Raw genomic sequence first — 18,218 nt, 5'->3', positions numbered from 1 at the left:
ATTTAAGAAGTTTTTTTTAAAAAAATTTGATCTCACGCTTTGTTTAAAATTAATTTATGGATATTGGATCTTTCACACCTCCTTAGAACATTTGGAGTCATTGGATCATACACATATATCATGGACAAGTATTTTTAACTATAAATAGGTGATGCTTGCCAAATCATTCCAAAATCTCCAACAAGATGAGTAGGGTATAAAATAGAGAGAACTTCTTCTTATAAGAGAGCTTTGTTTAGGCGTTTTTCACTATAAAATCCTTGTGTTCTATTCTCTTCCTTCTTCTTCTTCATTATTTTTGTTCTCAGAGTTGCAATATTACCCTATTCGATCACAGTTCGAATTTATAACAAATAAGAGTAAAAGTAATGAGATTGAATTTGATTTTCATTCATTAGATAGGAATAGTGTTTGAATTTGGTTGTCATAGTTTAAAATCTTCAATTTACTCTTTATAATTGAATTATGCAAAACATAGTTTAAGAGATAAGAATGATTGGATGAGACTTGACTAAACTATATAAGCTAAATTGAAACTTTTCAAATTTGTTTACTACGATAACTCAAATTTTTTCCCTTTCCAGGGGAGCGGACACCGGAAGCTTATTTCCACCAACGGAGGAGCGAGAAAAAGACCGTATCGTTTAAAACTTACCTAAAAAATTATATTATACGAAAAGAATTGAAATTAAGTTCAATATATATAAACGAACTGGTTGGAATTGCATTGATGATGATATATGTGAATCCAAATTTGGTCTTAATGAAGTGATATCTTAGCAATTTAGAGAGAGAATTCTTATGGGTTTGATTTAATTAGAAGATAAGATGAATACAAAGGATTGAATTGAAGAAATTAAATGGGAATGGGAATGGGAGTAGTCAACAAAAGAAAGAACGTGGCAGTAAGTATAGGGACAATTTTATTTGATGTGCAATAATTGAGGTTTTTGTGAGGTACACACACCCCATTTGATTCAACAACATGCACTCCATTTCCTAACTACTCATCTTTACCCAAAAAAAAAGGACAATCTTTTGTATTCCATTTTACTTTTTACCTTAATTTTATTTGTTATCTTCTACAAACATCAAGATTAAATTATTGAAAAAGGAGAATGTATGGATTCAAATCTGTGAAGAGAGACTAGATGTGTCTTTTTGACTTGAGAATGGTTGGATGTTTGTGATGGGTGAAGAGGGCAAGTGGACAAAAGGTTGATGGCCCTTTGAGTTTGGTGCACCTGCTATGGACCCAATGCAAGTCTGAAACAATGAACTAAAACACATCATTTTTGAATTCTCAAACAAAACAACAGGCTAACTTATCAGACAAATCTCCACTTTCCTTTAATTATCAACCTATCATTTAATGCATAAAGAAAAACGTGTGCAGTTTTTGTTGCAGTTAAGTAAATATATCTAATATATGTATTGATGTTATTAATAATTGATTAAGTTCGGAATGTGACTCAATTATATATCCTTATAATGAAGTGATATTGTTTACTTTGAACGTAAGTTTTCATGATTTTACTTTAATTTCACCCAAAAGATTTTGTACTAACGGAGATCATTCACCATTATAACCATGATTGAATGGAAACTTTGGTCACACTCCCAGCAAATTGGTTCTCTACTTCAAAAATCGACAAGATGTTGGTTCTCTACTTCAAAAAATTGACAAGGTCATTTACAAGACAAACCAGACATATAGTTCTTCCTTTTATATGCAGGATTCGAAACAGAGATCTTGAGACAATCTATACAAACTCTGTTTCGTGTACACCATTCAACTGTTGAAGTTTTGGTTTTAGGTTTTTCGTTGCTTCATGACTCAAGGGGCAGGAGGTTGAAGATCATGAAAAACTATAGCATTCGCGAGAAGAATTACACTCGGGCTTTCCAAAATGAATGTAAGACAGATTACAAATATGGACAGATTTTAAGGGAGATCTATATTGCCCGTTTTTGTGCTAAAACCATTGGGAAAAAAATGAAGAGGTCATACATTTTGTGCCTATGTAAGTTAAACAGTCTCCTGGTGGGGAGTCATTTGAGGTCCTGGTGCTATTGCAAATTGCAGCCCCCTGTGCCGTCCTGATTGTAGCACAAAAGCAACTTGTGCTGCACCCAAGGCTGCAGCCTCTCGTTCCTCAAATTAGACAAAACATGAGAAAAAGAAACGTTAAGTAAAGAAAATTATCCTTGAATAAGTTGAGGATAATGTGGGAGGTAATGCCCACCTGTCGTCGTTGTCGACGTTGCAAGATGTTGACTGCACAAGCCATAATGTAACAGGGCAAGAGAAAACCAGCTGCTCGAAGCAAGAAAATCTGGATGGTATGGTTAAAAAAATGTCCACAAGATGAGGAATGTCAAAGATCTGTGAGAAAGGAAAACTGCTGGAGATTGTTGTCCATTCCAGATTGAAACAATGAGCTCTAACTTACAGAGAAGAAAGCAGACAAGTAATCGTCGCCATCAGGATCTGTCACTTCAAGTGCGTGACGTAAGAAAAGTAGGATCATGAGCTGCCATATTGAAATTAAACAAATGATGTCATGTTATCCCAATTGAAGGAAAAAAACATCAGCAAACAGGTCATTACTTGATACATTTTCCACGAGAATATGAATTGCAATGTCGACTTTGTATGAGAGTAATTCAAAGAGAAGTGTGAAAACGCATTCAAACATGAGGTATTAGCCCACTCGTGAATCAATATTGACATCAGTTTATGAAATGTGTATGACGATGCTAAGTTTCTTGATTATACTACTGAGATTTCTTATGTGTGGTATCAAACAACAAACTTACAATAAGAGCAGCTGCTCGACAAAATGCAGCTCCACTGGCATCTGAAGCAGCATAGTCATCATACTCGGCTTCCAATAAATTATGCTCAGCCTCAGCAATAGCCAAAAGGCGAGGATCGTGTAAATTCAAAGGGGTGCCAGTAATGGTCCACCCTCCCCTGCAGAAAACAAAGAATGGGAAATGTTTAGCTCAACATCTCCAATGCAAAATATCGAGAGAGAAAAATTACAACACAATTTTTTCAAATAAACAAAAAGATCTCATAAGATATCTCAAAACTTTCTAAAGTAAGGAAATTTGAAGCATGTAAGGTACCCGATGTCAATAGACGTTTCTTCAATGCGAGGGGGAGGTGGCGGAGCTGTATAACCAGGCTGGTAAGGCTGTGCATCATATGCAAGCGTATAAATTCAGATAAGTTGAAACCTCTAAACATTCAATGTAGCTGAATTGTTTCCATATATATATATATGCGTCTATACTCATCATTATTTAAATTATTTTATATGCGTCTACACTCATCATTGTTTCCTTTTAATTGTCACCCAACAAAGGGAGTTCATTCAAAGGGAGTGACTCTGGTCCAAACGAATCAAACAAGCTAATAATTTCACAAAGCCTGAGAAGTAGTGGCCACAACGAAGTTTTAGATCTAACACTATAGGGCATCTCAAACCAAGGTCAATTCACATTTCTAAAATTTCTAATATTTCTTTCAACCCAAACACTCTACACCAGCCAAAAAACAGTTGCTTTATCCCGAAAGGGGGTGCAAATCCAACATCTCTTCTAGCATAACTTTGAATCTTTAATGTCAAATGCAGACATGATTCCACGAACTTAAAATAACAAAGTATAATCAAGAAAGTGAACATACCTGATGACAAATCTCACAAATAATATCCCCTTTCTCATTGCACCAAAGCTGTATACACTTCCGATGAGCATACTGAGAAAGCAATCGTTGTTAACATCTCATCTAAATCGTAATGCAACACAACCAACAAATGTCTCATTAGATATATTTGAGACAAACAAAACAAGATAAACATAAAACAACGATAAAACTTTCCCACCAAACTTTCTTAGATTTATGGCATTCACCTAAGCATATACATTCCCTATACAACTAGTATTTATAAATTTCACATAAACACCAACTTAATTAGCCAACCACAATGCCCAATGACTGCAACTTGAACTAAAAAAACAAATGAGCTGCTAAATAATCCCTATATATTTATGCTTCAAATTACTTGTTGATCACTATGTAATCCCAAAAAGCCGAAACATTTACAAAGAAACTAGAAAGTTTTACAATACTTAATTGACAAATCATTTATACCTTAAGACTGCCACTACAGGCACAAGGAGTTTCCAGCTTCCTAATTACATCCTCATCCTGACAAATGCGACACTCCGCTGTCTGAATCAATGAATCATCTTCTCCATCCAAACCCTCATTTTCTTCTCCCCTCTCCTCAACATTGGAAGCAGAGGTTGAAGAAGATAAACCCACCGAGTCGCTCTCCAAATCCCCACCAACCGGCAAGAGAGGAACAGCTTCAGCTGGGTTGGGGACGGAATCAACGGGTGGCGGCCGAACTAATCGGTCCACATACAGAACGAGATGATCGCTCATAGCTCCACAAACAAAAATGAAACACCAAAGTGGGCAAAAAACAAACCTCAAGGCTAGACAAAATCACAAGAAAAAAGAAAATACCCAAAGAAGAAGAAAGGAGAGACGTAGTAGTAGTAATCGGAGAAGAACCAGAATCCCCAGTGATCACGCTGAGAAGGCAGCGGACCGGAGGGATTCCAGAGCAGAGTTGAAGAGAAGAGGAAGAAAAAGGAGGGATTTAATCGAATGGAAGTGGGTTTCGATCAAATCGGGGGAAAATCCAAGAATATGCGTGTGGTAATGCTATGAAATCGGGCTTGGTCTCGTCGGATTGAGCGTAAAAAACGGGAATTTTTTCCATTACTTAATGTGATATAAAGAATCTAACAACGGGAATTGTAAAATTGTGGAAACGATTGTTGTCGATTATGAATAACGACCGAAATGGATAATTTAGTCACTTCCTAATTTAGTGTTGGCGCGATAATAACCGGCCCCGGTTTCAACCCTACACATTTATATTCATTTTCTTCCTTTCTTCCCAAAATAAAATAAAAATCCATTAAGTAGAAACACAAAAGTCCACCATAGATACAAGATTAAGATTCACACACAACATCCTTTTAACTTTTTCAAACTATGAGAGCTAATCTGCACAAAAGGAACTTCAAAACCAACAACTGCAGCATGGAAAATACAATGGACAACGTGATTCCCTTTCTTATGACAAAAACAAAAGTTATCAAATAGGTTCAAAAAACCAATAGAATTTCTAACGACGTTTATCCTCTTATGCGATCGTATAAGAGGTTGAAGCTAAGGATCCTTGTTTAGCTTTCTATACGATCGTGTTGGAGGTTGTAAGATAATTCTAATTTAAAAAACTAACAAAAAAAAAATGGTAGAAAGAATTTTTAAAAATCATTCAACAAAGAAAGTTTTGCTACAACAAAAAATTGACCAAAATCGATTGATCGCTCGAAACAATTCAGAGTCGGTTTTGTTGTGAATGGCAGTCGGAGTCGATTCGGCCATTCTCATACCAACTATGGTCAGTTGGAGGTGGTTTGGTTAGAAAATCGACTATGACCGACCGTTGATCACACCTACTCATCTCATGGTTCAAACACCTAAATCATGTCATCATTATCATATTCAACATCTATGTTTTTAAGTCCTCCAACAACGGCTTGAGCTTTCAAAATTTTAATCAACCACTCCCGATTGATTTTCTTACCGTCCCACATCTCTCCTCACTAGTACCACAACTAAACTAGCCTATTAAATTTCTAAAGATAATTAGAGTTTGTGACAATTTTAAGAATGATAATTAAGTATATAGAAATGTTTTAAAAGAATTACCGATATAGCAAAATCTATCGGTAATATATTTTTATAATCGTTTTGAATCTAATTACGTTATTGTAAAACTTTCAAGAACAAAAAAAAGAAAAAAGTATCGTGTTCTTGGGCTGGGTTGGGCCATGGGCCGTCATATAGATATAGAGGCCCAATCCAATGGAGGAGGTGGCATAGGGGAAGAAGAAAGAAAAAGTCTAGTAAACGTCGGTCGACGGAGAACACACAGCAATCTCGGGACAAAGCATAGACCGATTCCCTTGTCCTTCACTCCTTCTTTGGCCTATGGGCTTTGCTTTGTAGAGAGAGAGAGAGAGAGAGAGGAGAGAGGAGAGCAAAAGGGGATCTATATTTCTGTATATATATTTTGAATGACAACCCCTCCATCTCTCTTGTCTCTCACTATCCATTCTGCCATCCTTAATCTCTCTTCTATCTCTGATCTCTCTTTTCTCCCTGATCACATCGTCCTCCATCTATTCCTGGTACTTCTCTTTTCATATCATCATCATCATCTTCTTCCTTTTTCTTTTCAATTCATTTCCCAATTAATCTTTTCTTTATTCTTTATTTTATTACTTTTGGTCAACGCTGTCTACAGTCTTCTTGTTTCATCAAGATTTATGACGAAAAGACTAATTGGGTGGTGGGTCGAGTTTTGTTTTGTAGAAATGCCAATGGAAGTTTGGATGAGTTTTGTTATTTACATTTCTTTCTGATTTCTACATTACTTCACTTCCGTTATTGTTCGTATTGAAAATCAGTTATTTGTTTGTTTCTCATCAATTAAAAATATTAACAACATTTATTTGTGAATATGAAGTTGTAAATTGTATGTGCGTTATATGAGCTTCAAAATCAGTTTTTATGTGTTTTTACAATTATTGAATCTAGAATGGTCTATATGTGATTTTTATGCTTGCTAGACTCTGATTGCTTCTCGTGCCCTGTTTTTTATTTTGCACCTTTGAGCCAGAAGAAGGTTATGTTGGTGTTGCTGTGAAATTGACGATGGGTAATTTTGGTGTTGTGTAGCGGTTAAATTGTATTATATTTTGTTTAATCTTTTACATGGACTCGCCTTTGCGCTACTATATTACTTATTTCTTTGGAATTTGGAATTTGGAATTTGATATTTGTTCCCCCAAAATGGAATCCACAGAGGCTAAACAATTGGACTGAAGAGATAGCTCTGAAAATAGGGGGGATGGGTAAGTTGAAGTTAAAATTATGTTCAGGCTAGTGAGGTTGGAAAAATGCTTTCCAACTAGCAAAAAAACAAAGAGACAGGGGGCTGCAGAGTCGTTTGGTATATAACGTTGTTAAGCATTCAAATAACCTAGTCTGTTTTTATACCTCCTCAACGTTACTCCTGCTATCCATAAAATACTTTTCTTTTCCGCGAAATTTCATTTCTCGAAAAGTTGGAACAAATTGTTGCGACCCCTTTGTCTTGGTTTTCTTTTTGGGTGGAAGTAAAATCTTTGAAGGTTCTTATCTTCCAAAAGGTAGAACCAGGAACCATTTCCAGCTATGGCAGAAGGGATTTGTATGTTATAACTATTGCTTGTGGAAATGAAGGCCAAGGGATTGAGGTGGACGTGGACCCCATTTTTTCCTGTGGTTAAACGTTTGTGTATAATGTTAAAATTAGGAAATGGTTGGAATTCCATTTTTACAAATTGTATACATTATCATTAAATAGAGAATATAAATTTTAGACAAATTACTCAAACCTATACTGGAAATATCTTTAGTTGGCAACTTTCAAGATGTTGAGTGTATAAATAGTTGCTTAATTTTATTTTGTAACAGTACAGAAAGCTGAAATTGTTGCTTCACCGCTAGATATCTTATTTTACTACATTTTATATTGGGCTTTCTTTACTGGCTGGTACTCTCGAGTTACTGAGTAGATGAAATACTTTTATGAAGCAGGAAACTTTAAGGGCTGGAAAATTAAACGAGAGGGTTTTAAAGTTGTTTGTGGCAAGTGGAAAAGATGAAGTTCTTTCGCTCATTGGGGCATTCAATATCCAGCAAATTGTCACCCCTGTTCTTCCTACCAGTAAGAAAAATCTTGATATACCAATATTCTGCTACGCCATTGATTTTGTGGTTGGTTTATCCATTTCTCTTCCTTACGCTGAATATTTGATGCAGGGTGTTCAGAAAAGTTCTAGGATTCAGTGATATGGTGTGATTGCATTTTAGAGCATTAACTTTCAGCTGCTTCTTTTAAGGAGATTTGCCAATCTTTTTTATTTTCTAAAACTATATCACAAATCATTGTTTTTATTTTCTACAAACGTTTGAAAGATGTCCCACCTCCATATTAAGGACAACGAGGTTGACATTGTGATCGGAGCATTCCACTCTGATCTGACATCATTTATGAATGAATGGAGGCCTGTTTTCACCCGATACCACTTGATTATTGTCAAGGATCCTGAACTCAAGGAGGATCTTGAAATTCCAGATGGCTTTGACCTGGACATCTACACTGTACAAGACATAAATAGAATTGTTGGTACTTCAAATTCAATTAAATTCTCTGGTTACTCTTGTCGATACTTTGGCTACCTTGTGTCCAGAAAAAAGTATATAATCTCAGTTGACGATGACTGTGCTCCAGCCAAAGATGATAAGGGCATGTTAATAGATATTGTAGAGCAGCACTTATTGAACCTTTCAACTCCTGCCACTCCTTTCTTCTTCAACACACTGTATGATCCATTTAGGAAAGGAGCAGATTTTGTGCGTGGTTACCCATTTAGCTTAAGAAGTGGGGTTGCTTGTAGTCTGTCATGTGGACTGTGGCTGAATCTAGCAGATTATGATGCACCAACACAAGCCCTCAAGCCAAGTCTGAGGAACACTCGTATCGTCGATGCAGTTCTCACTATTCCAGTCGGGGCCATGTTGCCTGTGAGTGGAATCAACATTGCATTTGATCGAGAGGTGGTCGGACCTGCTTTATGTCCAGCACTGAGATTGGCTGGGGAAGGAAAGTTTCGGTGGGAAACCATGGAGGATATATGGTGTGGGTTATGCGTTAAGGTAACATGTGATCATCTAAAGCTTGGTGTGAAAAGTGGGCAGCCATATGTTTGGAGAAATGAAAGAGGAAATGCAATAGAGAGCCTGAAGAAAGAGTGGGAAGGGGTGAAGCTGATGGAAGAAGTTGTTCCATTCTTTCAAACTCTTAGGCTACCAGAAGCAGCAGTTACAGCTGAAGCCTGTTTTCTCGAGATTGCGAAGGCAGTAAGGGACCAGCTTGGCCGGTCCAATCCAATGTTCTCTCGTGTTGCTGAAGCCATGGTCGAATGGGTTGAGATTTGGAAGAAGGTTGGATCTGGTCCTTTGCTTGGCGACAATTAGGGAGGGATTCACGAGTGAGTTTGGTCTCTTTCCCCCTAATTCAATTAATAACAGAAAGCTCCTTCTATTTCTTGCTGTAACAATGACTCAGAGAACTATCGAAATTCTTAATGACTAAAAGTACTGTTTCACAGTTTTTGTTTAACATGTTTAATACCTCAGCAGACTGAAGACACAATGACATATTCTGTTGTTTGATTGGCTATGCACCATGATTGTTTTATCCAACCTGAGTGAAAGCTAAATGCTTGTGTTTGTGTTTCATTATTATTATTTTTTGTTTATTTTACCATGTGTCTTTGTTTTGGCATTTGCTTGAATAAGTTGTAGCCTTTTGTGCAGAGCACTGCTTAGGTTATTTCCTCGTGATACCTATTTGAGGTGGATTTTGAAACTTTCATATGCTTAATAAGAGATGAAAATTTGAAATATTCTTTGTTCAGTCTCATTTGAACTTTTTGTCACATTGTGGTGGCTTCTTCTAGTAATTTTCTAGTCTTGGATACATATGGTTCTTAATTTGTTTCTCCATCTATAAAAGTTAGAAACTAAATCAAATCTTAAAAGTGTAAATTAAAGGAACTCTAAATAAATTTGTTGACAATTTTGTAAATTGAAGTTAATATATATACGTAGGGTTTAACCATTTGGATTTAGATTACTTTAATATAAATTAAGTTCATACATTTTTGTATCCTATAAAATTTACATTCTTACTATACTATAAATTTGAAATTCCTCTTTTGTTTGCTTCAAACCATACTATACTATTCTATAAAAACGTTCGTTCTTATAATAAATTTTGTTATTCTAATAAAAATCCGATAGCTTTTCATAAGTGACGAGAATCCATCGTTCTTCGTCTGTAGATCCGTTCTTGTTCAGAATATCTCATTTCAATAGTTTTGTTGCATCTATCAAAATTCTGATTGGAGGTGATCCTCTCCTACACCTTTCATCTATTTCCTCCACCCTCTCATAATTTGCCTATTGCAGATGGGATGTTATCAAAATGAACTCAGGTTTAGGACATTCCTCCATATCTCTCTCTCTCAGGCATCTTGATTCTAAAACTATCCACATTATTGATTAATTTAACTCTTAAAATCTTGCATACAATGGAGTTCGAGAATACAGAAGTTCCTCCCAATAAACCAATTGCCGTCACATTTTTGCTTTATGCTTCTATTGTTTGTCTTTTAAGTGTGATAAGATTTTACTTTTATCTTAACACATATATATATTATACGTCTCGCCTTTTTTATTTTAAATAATTTTAGATTTTTCGATATAAAAAGGGTTTGATAAGACTTAATCCAAAATTAGGTGACAATTAATTAGGCAATGAATACCTCCAAAGGAAACCTGTCTGCTTTTTTTTTTTTTTTTTTTTTTTTTCTCTTTTTTTCCCCAATTTTATAACTGATAAATTAGGCAGTGAATAACCCAAAAGAGCCCCTCCCTAACATAATAATAATAATAACATTTTTTTTAAAAAATCAAAATGTTAAAACTCAGAGATCATTGATAATCTGTAATTTAACATAATAATAATAGCAATCATCATGTTTAATTACCATCCTTTTAGGGTTCCAAGTTAGAATTTATTAAAGGAAAAGGTTATCATATATAATGTGTACTCTCTATCCCAGTTTGCCTGAAATGTGTAACTAATGATAATTAGGATACACATGTAGATTTTGAGTCCACATAACCATTATTATACACAACTATAGAAAAATAATTTCCACTATAAGAGCTAAATGATTTCTAAAATAATGATCTATTAGGCCAAGATCATATGGAGAGCCAAAACCAGCTTCCATCTACACAATTTTTGGTTAAAGGCACCAGCTTCTTAAGAACTTGTATCAATGGAATCAATGCATTATCAGGTAATTTTAGTTTAGTTTTCCCCCTAATTAAATCACTCTTTAATTATATGTTTTGATGAATAATTAACTTTTTTTTATAGGTGTGGGAATATTATCAATTCCTTTTGCCCTTTCTCAAGGAGGTTGGGTGAGCTTGATTCTTCTATTGATGGTATCAATTATTTGTTGCTACACAGCTTCACTTTTAACGCATTGTATGGATGCAAATCCATTAATGGTGAGGAGTTATCCTGATATTGGTGGATTGGCATTTGGGTACAAAGGAAGAATATTGGTATCAGTATTTGTTTACTTGGAATTATACTTGGTGGCTGTTGAGTTCTTGATATTAGAAGGTGATAATCTTGAGAAGCTATTTCCAAGTAGTAGTCCATTATTTGGTTTGAAAATTGGGAGTTTAGATCAAGTTGATCATGAAAGGATGATGAACTACAAGAAGATGTATATGATATTAAGCGCTGTTTTGATATTACCAACAACGTGGGTGAAGAATTTGGGATCATTGGCTTATGTTTCTTTTGGTGGTGTTTTGGCTTCTATCGTTTTGGTTTTGTGTGTTGGTTGGATTGGTGCAACTGATCATGGTTTTGGGTTTAACCAAAGATCATATAACGATCATCATCGAGTTTTGAACTTGCATGGATTGCCTACAACTATAAGTTTGTTTGTGTTTTGTTATTGTGGACATTCTGTCTTTCCTATGCTTTGCAATTCGATGAAGAATAGAACACAATTTTCCAAGGTAAAACTAATAATTAAAACCTATAGTATCGATCTCGTTTGATTCATGACTTTCTACATGTTCAAAAAATGAAAATATTTTTCTTTCCTGTTCTTGCAGGTTCTAATAGTTTGCTTTGTGGCGAGCACGTTGAGTTATGGTTCGATGGGTGTTTTAGGTTACTACATGTATGGAGATGACATAAAATCACAAGTAACATTAAACCTTCCAGTTAACAAAATCAGCACAAAGTTAGCAATTTACACAACCCTAATAAATCCGATTACCAAATATGCAGCCATAACAAACCCAATTGCTATTGCCATTGAAGATTCAATATCTCCTAATTATTTCTTCATTACTCAAAAAATAGCCATTCTCATAAGAACTTTACTTCTCATTACAACCCTTATTCTTGCTTTATTCATTCCATTCTTTGCTTATGTTATGGCTTTTACAGGTTCTTTTTTAAGTGTCACCACTTCCATTCTTATCCCTTGTTTATGCTATCTCAAGATCAACAAGTCTGCTCGTCAATTTGGATGGGAATTGATTCTCATTGTAGCAATTTTAGTTTTGGGGGTTTTTGTTGGTGTCTTAGGTACCTGTTCTTCTATAAATCAAATTGTAAAACGTCTGTCATGATCGAGATTGATCATGTGTAATTTTAAGGTCAAATATAATTGTAATTGGGGTAAGATCAATCTTATTAGAATTTGATATGCTGTGTAATTGTTTGGTGATCAATTTTTTCAAAGAGTGTTTATAGGACTTTCTGTAAGAGCAAAATGATCAATGAACTTCCATTATTGTTGTGTTGTGTTCCACTTTTAAACTCTTCAATGTTTTCACTTTTCATCAATTATTTAATCAAACCATTATTATCTTACTTCTATTAACTTTTTTGTCCATTTCTTTAATAAGATATTTTTGAAAAAGAAAAGTCACTAGAGTTGGAAAGTATAAATTGATAAAAAAATATAATATAAATAATGTGGGAAAGCAAAAAAAACGAGTTGTCACTTCTTCTATGTAATTTATTCTCTTCCAAATTTCTTCCGCTGATTTTCTTTCTTCTATTTTTATTCGTCTTTCTTTTTCTTTCTTTCTTCACCTTCTATTTCTTTTTTATTGCTTTTCTTTCATAATATCAATATCGTTTAAATATCACTTTCTTCATCTATTTTTCTCATCATTGAAAAAAAACCACACAATCGTGTGTCATTTCTTACATGATTTTGTATAATTGTCTACACGATCGCTTATCATAATTATTTATAAGAAGGATTACATGTGAATAGGTATGATCAAATAATAGTGTGTCGAATGAGACATTTTTTGTGAGCCTATAAGCTTTTTCTATTTTCAAAATTGTTCTATAGGATGAAAATATTTTGTCGATTTATTATATTTTAAAAAAAAGCCCTAAAAAATTATAATAAAGAAAAAAAAGGTTTTTTTTGGTTAAGAAAGAAGCACATTACGGAAACCGTGGAGTTTAACGGAAATCAAGACTTCCGGTCAAAGTAGTTGTTTTCTTAACTTATCAACACCAAGGGGTGGTGGCGCAGTTGGCTAGCGCGTAGGTCTCATAGCTTAAACGAGTTATCCTGAGGTCGAGAGTTCGAGCCTCTCTCACCCCATTTTTTTTTAAACTCACAACTCACAAGTAATGTGAAATCCACTCGGGATTAATAATTGTCGAACAAAGTGTGAATTCAATTTTTAATTTTATAAATGTCGTCTCATAAAAGAAAAAAAAAAAGCATATATTGGTGTGAACCTTTTGAATTTCCAACTCTACGAGAAGGTCAATGCATAGAGACAGACCCATTTCCAAACGTCAGACATCGATTGGATACAAAGTTTAAGTATTTAAAATTTTCTAAATTTCACACCAAAGAAAAGAAACGAAAAAATTGACCGACAAGAAGAAGAAAAAAATGGTAATATGAACGTTACAGCTTAAATAAATCCCAAAAATGGCAAATAAGTTTGTATCCAGCGGATATTCTTCCCTAAAATTAAAAACGAACAATTAATTTTGGCTCTTCCTTCCATTTACGTCTCTATAAAAAATAGAACGAACCAATAGTGAGGATTCCCAAAGCGGTCGGCCGGCCAATATGGGTTTCTTCTTCACTCCTCGCTTTGTTCTCATCAACGTTATCGTCATTTTCCAATGCTTTTCACTGCCCACTTTTGCTCAAGATTTCGACTTCTTCTACTTTGTTCAAAATGTGAGTATTTGTATAGTTTTACATATTACTCAATAAAGATTAACTTTTTCTTTTAATTGGTTTGTGTTCTTCTGGGGTTTTTTTTTTTTTTTTTGTAGTGGCCTGGATCTTATTGTGACACAGAAAGAAGTTGCTGCTATCCGAGGACAGGAAAACCAAGTGCTGACTTTAAAATCCATGGACTTTGGCCTAATTATAACGATGGAACTTACCCTTCTAATTGTGATCCATCCAGCCCCTTCGATCGAACCCAGGTATTTTAAGTTATTGAATTTAAGTATATGAGATATGGCAAGATGTGTCCAATAATTTGACAATATTGTACCATGCATTCTCCAGATTGGTAGAATTCTATGAAAAACTGTTCTACATTATATGTAAAATTGGTATATTACACACAATATTGTAGTTTGTCAAAATATATATGTTACTTTTAAATTTTGTTTTTAAAATATGTTTTTTATTTTGTAAGAAATGAACCAAAGTGATAATTGTTTGTGCTTTATTTTGCAACTATTTAGAACTTTTGTTTTTTTTGTTTTAATTAATTAAGCATATTTTCTTGGGTTTTTTTTTTTCAAAAATAGGAAAAATAAAACAAATAGTTACCTTTTATAGAAAAAATCACTGAAAACAATTACATAGATTGTAACTTCAATTTTTCTTTTTTAGAATAGATTTAATCTATTTAATTAAAAAAATTTGGTTTCTAAAATAAATTTTTTATTTTCTGATATTACTTTTTATTTTCTGATATTATTTTCTGATATTTTCTAAAATAAAAATACTAGTAAGTATTTATGAACACATGAACTAATCTAATCCATTAAACTTTCATTTATTTTAATCCAACAAAACCCAAATGAATTAACAACACAACCTAATCGAGTTCTTAGGGTAATGAATTTTTTTTTTTTAACACATGCTTAGTTATTAACATAAAAGTTTTTAGTCAAATTCAAGTAATAACAATAATAAAATACTTTTAGTCTAGAAAATTTGTCATGGAATGTTGGAAGCATTATCAAACGATTATTTTTCAATTTTGAGCGATCTTTTCCATTTCTAAAATCATATTTCTGACTTTGTATGATATAGATATCAGATTTGGTGAGCAGTATGGAGAAGAACTGGCCATCACTCGCCTGTCCAAGTAGTGACAACACAAAGTTCTGGTCACACGAGTGGAACAAACATGGAACTTGTTCCGAATCCGTTTTAGACCAATATGAATACTTCGAGACCACTCTCAACCTTAAAGCACAAGCCAACATCCTCCAAGCTCTTCAGACAGCAGGTAATTAATCTAAAGTCATAATCAAAATGAACCCCATCATAAGAAAAAAAGTTGTAAAATTGAATAATGGGGTTGTGTGTGTGTGCTTTTTGATGCAGGAATAAACCCAGATGGAAGTCACTACAGTCTTGATAAGATTAAGAGTGCAATCGAGGAAGGAATTAAGCTAACCCCCGGAATCAGTTGCAACGTTGATGGGTCAGGCAACAGTCAATTGTATGAGATTTATTTGTGTGTTGATTCATCTGCTTCCAACTTCATTGACTGTCCGGTTTTCCCAAATTCAAACTGTGCTTCTTCTGTTGAGTTCCCCAAATTTTAGAGATCTAATGATCTTTTACATTTGTGTTTTCTTTGTGATTATGTTCACATTTGTTGTTACTAAAATTAGTTTCCCTATTTTCATGTTTTCTTTTGTTGTGATCATGGAAAAGTGTAACTGTCGTTGGTCAACTAATTTGGGTTAAAATATTATATAATGAAGTTGTATCTTTATTGTGATCATGTGATGGTTGATAGATCAATCGTTGTGAGAAGATTTTATGAATTGCTCGTGTCTCCATAATAATGTTTCTCTTTTTTATACTTTTCAAAAGTCTAAATTAAATTATTTATGAAAACAAATCTGGACGAATCATTTGAAAATAAATCATCTGATTTCATATTTCAATTGTTGAAATATCTTGGATCTCGAACACATGGTTGTGTTGTTGATATTTTTATCATTTACGATATTATGTTTGATTTCGTGACATCAATTATTTATTCAAAAATTAAAATAACGAGCAAAATGTGTTATGATCATTGTCTGTGAATGATGATTAATTTTTAATTCTCATTTTTCTCTTTGTGTTATTTTGCTTTATAGATTTTTATAACTTGAGAAGTAAATGAGATAAGGTCATTAAATTCATAATGAAAAGCTTAATTCAAGGGGACTTTATTACTATAATTACTATTTTAGATGCTAGCTAGGGGATCTAATCCATTTAATAGTAATTTAGAAAGTAAACCTCATCTAATTTCGTTTGGTATTATTTACTTGTGTTCTGCATTCCACTAACATATGAGACTCATGTTAAAATCTGTAAAAGAAGGCACAATCTGATTGACGAGTAGAGGATGATTAATTCGATTGTATCTAAAAATTACACCATACCATTAAAATTATTGTTATTATACGATCATAGAAAAAGCTATAAATTCCGACAAGTTTACTGATAGACTAATATTAATATAAACCTAGTTTAATTGTACATATAAAATATACTAACGAGATTTCTCTTCTTTTTATATCATATCTAATAAAGATAGATAAGAAAAAGCAAAAGAAGGAGGTGGGAAGTGCTTTTATTATTAGTTTAAAAAGTTAGGTTTAGGTGGCCTACCTTCGTAACATAGTTTGACTTGCACGATTGTACCAATTTCCAATTTTACTCTTCCAAGTTTTAACATATATAACTAACTATGCTCTAAACCCAATTATTTATTCAAACATTTGAAATGGCACTACTAACTATATGTTTGCATTAAAAAATAACACATTAGTTTATCATAAAGTGTTAAACGTGGGTCCTAATCACGAAAGTCACCATCTTCTCTTTACTTAGATATTAATACAAGCAAGTCGGGTTATATTTAAATAAATACCAACATTTCTCATCAAACTTTGTTGTTACTTTTGGTTTCTCAAATGCAATTAGAAAAGCATTATTGTGGAGTAACTTGTCCATTACTGGACGCAAGCGTTAGGTGATTTCGTCTAAGCCCCCCAAAAAAGCATATTCTAAGCAACTTCCTTACTTATCTTCTTTTGGCCTATAAAAACATGATCTTACTTGTATCATTTCCTCAAACCCAAACAAACAAACATGAAACTCAACTACTCAATTTTCATATTCAATCTTCTCCTTTTGCAACCTCTATCATCCCTTTGCCTTTCTCAAGACTTCGATTTTTTCTACTTTGTTCAACAGGTACATTGATTAATTAGATCTTTATAATAGGATTCAACATGTTGGCGTGTGAGATTAGCCTAAGTGAATGTAAGCTTCTTTGAAGTTTATAAAAATTAATTACTATACGTTGTTCTTGTAGTGGCCTGGGGCATATTGTGATACAAAGAAACAACATTGTTGCTATCCTAAAACAGGAAGGCCTGTTGCAGATTTCGGGATCCATGGTCTTTGGCCTAATTACAAAGATGGAACCTATCCCTCCGATTGCAATCCCGATAGTGTTTTCGATCGAACTCAGGTGATGGTAGTTGAGTTTTAATTAGCATAATATGCAACAAGTGATTATATATATATGCTAATAATTTATATCTCCATGTTATTAGATATCGGAAGTGTTAAGCAGCATGGAAAAACATTGGCCATCGTTAAGTTGTCCAAGCAGCAATGGGTTAAGGTTTTGGTCACACGAGTGGGAGAAACATGGGACGTGTTCCGAGTCGGAACTCGACCAAAAAGAATATTTCGAAGCGGCTATTAAACTGAAGGGGAAGGCCAATCTTCTTAACGTTCTTAATAATGCGGGAATTGAAGCAAACGATGAGATGTATAGTTTAGAGAGCGTGAAAAATGCAATAGAAGAAGGGATTGGATTTACTCCTGGGATTGAATGTAACAAAGATTCAGCTGGGAATTCTCAACTTTACCAAATTTATTTATGTGTTGATACTTCGGGTTCTGAGTTCATCAAATGCCCAATTCTTCCCAGGCCTAAATGTGCTTCCACCATTCAATTCCCTAAGTTTTAATTTAATCACTTCATTAATTTCATTTCTAGATATAATTCCCTTGTAATTTCATTCAAATTTGATTGCTAATAAAATTTTAATAAACTTTTTTTTTCTTAAAGTTTTGGTCTTTACGAA

The 18,218-nt window shown here is 33.8% G+C and overlaps 5 protein-coding genes and 1 non-coding gene across 9 annotated transcripts; 5 read left to right on the top strand and 1 right to left on the bottom strand.

The window, feature by feature from the left end:
• Positions 1 to 900: 900 nt before the first annotated feature.
• On the bottom strand, positions 901 to 4,934 carry LOC103489118 (uncharacterized). Of its 4 annotated transcripts, none has more exons than XR_007824401.1 (8): positions 4,166 to 4,934; positions 3,698 to 3,769; positions 3,136 to 3,203; positions 2,821 to 2,977; positions 2,454 to 2,534; positions 2,247 to 2,386; positions 2,012 to 2,155; positions 901 to 1,266 (listed from the first exon to the last, which is right to left on the bottom strand). XR_007824401.1 is itself a non-coding variant. In XM_051091150.1 (8 exons), exons 1-7 carry the CDS (start codon positions 4,460 to 4,462, stop codon positions 2,030 to 2,032), a joined length of 891 nt encoding a protein of 296 aa, XP_050947107.1. In that variant the 5' UTR covers positions 4,463 to 4,930; the 3' UTR covers positions 901 to 1,266; positions 2,012 to 2,029. The 4 variants fall into 4 exon arrangements, 3 of the variants coding, with proteins under 3 accessions (XP_050947107.1, XP_050947106.1, XP_008446351.1); XM_051091150.1 differs by having other exon boundaries at positions 2,247 to 2,336; positions 4,166 to 4,930; XM_051091149.1 differs by lacking the exon at positions 901 to 1,266 and having other exon boundaries at positions 1,853 to 2,155; positions 4,166 to 4,933.
• A 1,073-nt stretch (positions 4,935 to 6,007) lies between these two features.
• On the top strand, positions 6,008 to 9,329 carry LOC103489119 (probable UDP-arabinopyranose mutase 5). The gene is made up of 3 exons (XM_017044786.2): positions 6,008 to 6,288; positions 7,742 to 7,871; positions 8,133 to 9,329. Exons 1-3 carry the CDS (start codon positions 6,175 to 6,177, stop codon positions 9,182 to 9,184), a joined length of 1,296 nt encoding a protein of 431 aa, XP_016900275.1. The 5' UTR covers positions 6,008 to 6,174; the 3' UTR covers positions 9,185 to 9,329.
• A 1,651-nt stretch (positions 9,330 to 10,980) lies between these two features.
• Positions 10,981 to 12,627, top strand: LOC103489121 (amino acid transporter AVT1I-like). The gene is made up of 3 exons (XM_008448132.3): positions 10,981 to 11,079; positions 11,160 to 11,821; positions 11,921 to 12,627. The coding sequence occupies exons 1-3, from the start codon at positions 10,986 to 10,988 to the stop codon at positions 12,443 to 12,445; spliced, it is 1,281 nt and encodes a 426-aa protein (XP_008446354.2). The 5' UTR covers positions 10,981 to 10,985; the 3' UTR covers positions 12,446 to 12,627.
• A 729-nt stretch (positions 12,628 to 13,356) lies between these two features.
• Positions 13,357 to 13,443, top strand: TRNAM-CAU (transfer RNA methionine (anticodon CAU)). Its single transcript is given in 2 exon segments — positions 13,357 to 13,394; positions 13,408 to 13,443. It is a non-coding gene; the product is annotated as a tRNA-Met (tRNA).
• Positions 13,444 to 13,751: 308 nt separating this feature from the next.
• LOC103489122 (ribonuclease 1-like) lies at positions 13,752 to 15,841 on the top strand. Its single transcript, XM_008448133.3, has 4 exons — positions 13,752 to 14,040; positions 14,139 to 14,294; positions 15,139 to 15,337; positions 15,436 to 15,841. The coding sequence occupies exons 1-4, from the start codon at positions 13,927 to 13,929 to the stop codon at positions 15,657 to 15,659; spliced, it is 693 nt and encodes a 230-aa protein (XP_008446355.1). The 5' UTR covers positions 13,752 to 13,926; the 3' UTR covers positions 15,660 to 15,841.
• A 1,311-nt stretch (positions 15,842 to 17,152) lies between these two features.
• LOC103489123 (ribonuclease 3-like) lies at positions 17,153 to 18,201 on the top strand. Its single transcript, XM_008448134.3, has 3 exons — positions 17,153 to 17,313; positions 17,435 to 17,593; positions 17,679 to 18,201. Exons 1-3 carry the CDS (start codon positions 17,209 to 17,211, stop codon positions 18,099 to 18,101), a joined length of 687 nt encoding a protein of 228 aa, XP_008446356.2. The 5' UTR covers positions 17,153 to 17,208; the 3' UTR covers positions 18,102 to 18,201.
• Positions 18,202 to 18,218: the final 17 nt, after the last annotated feature.

Source organism: Cucumis melo, chromosome 10, assembly GCF_025177605.1.
Source record: "Cucumis melo cultivar AY chromosome 10, USDA_Cmelo_AY_1.0, whole genome shotgun sequence".
Taxonomy (NCBI): Eukaryota; Viridiplantae; Streptophyta; class Magnoliopsida; order Cucurbitales; family Cucurbitaceae; genus Cucumis; species Cucumis melo.
The sequence above is the reverse complement of the archived record's forward strand: the minus strand, read 5'-3'. Positions and strand labels throughout refer to the sequence as shown.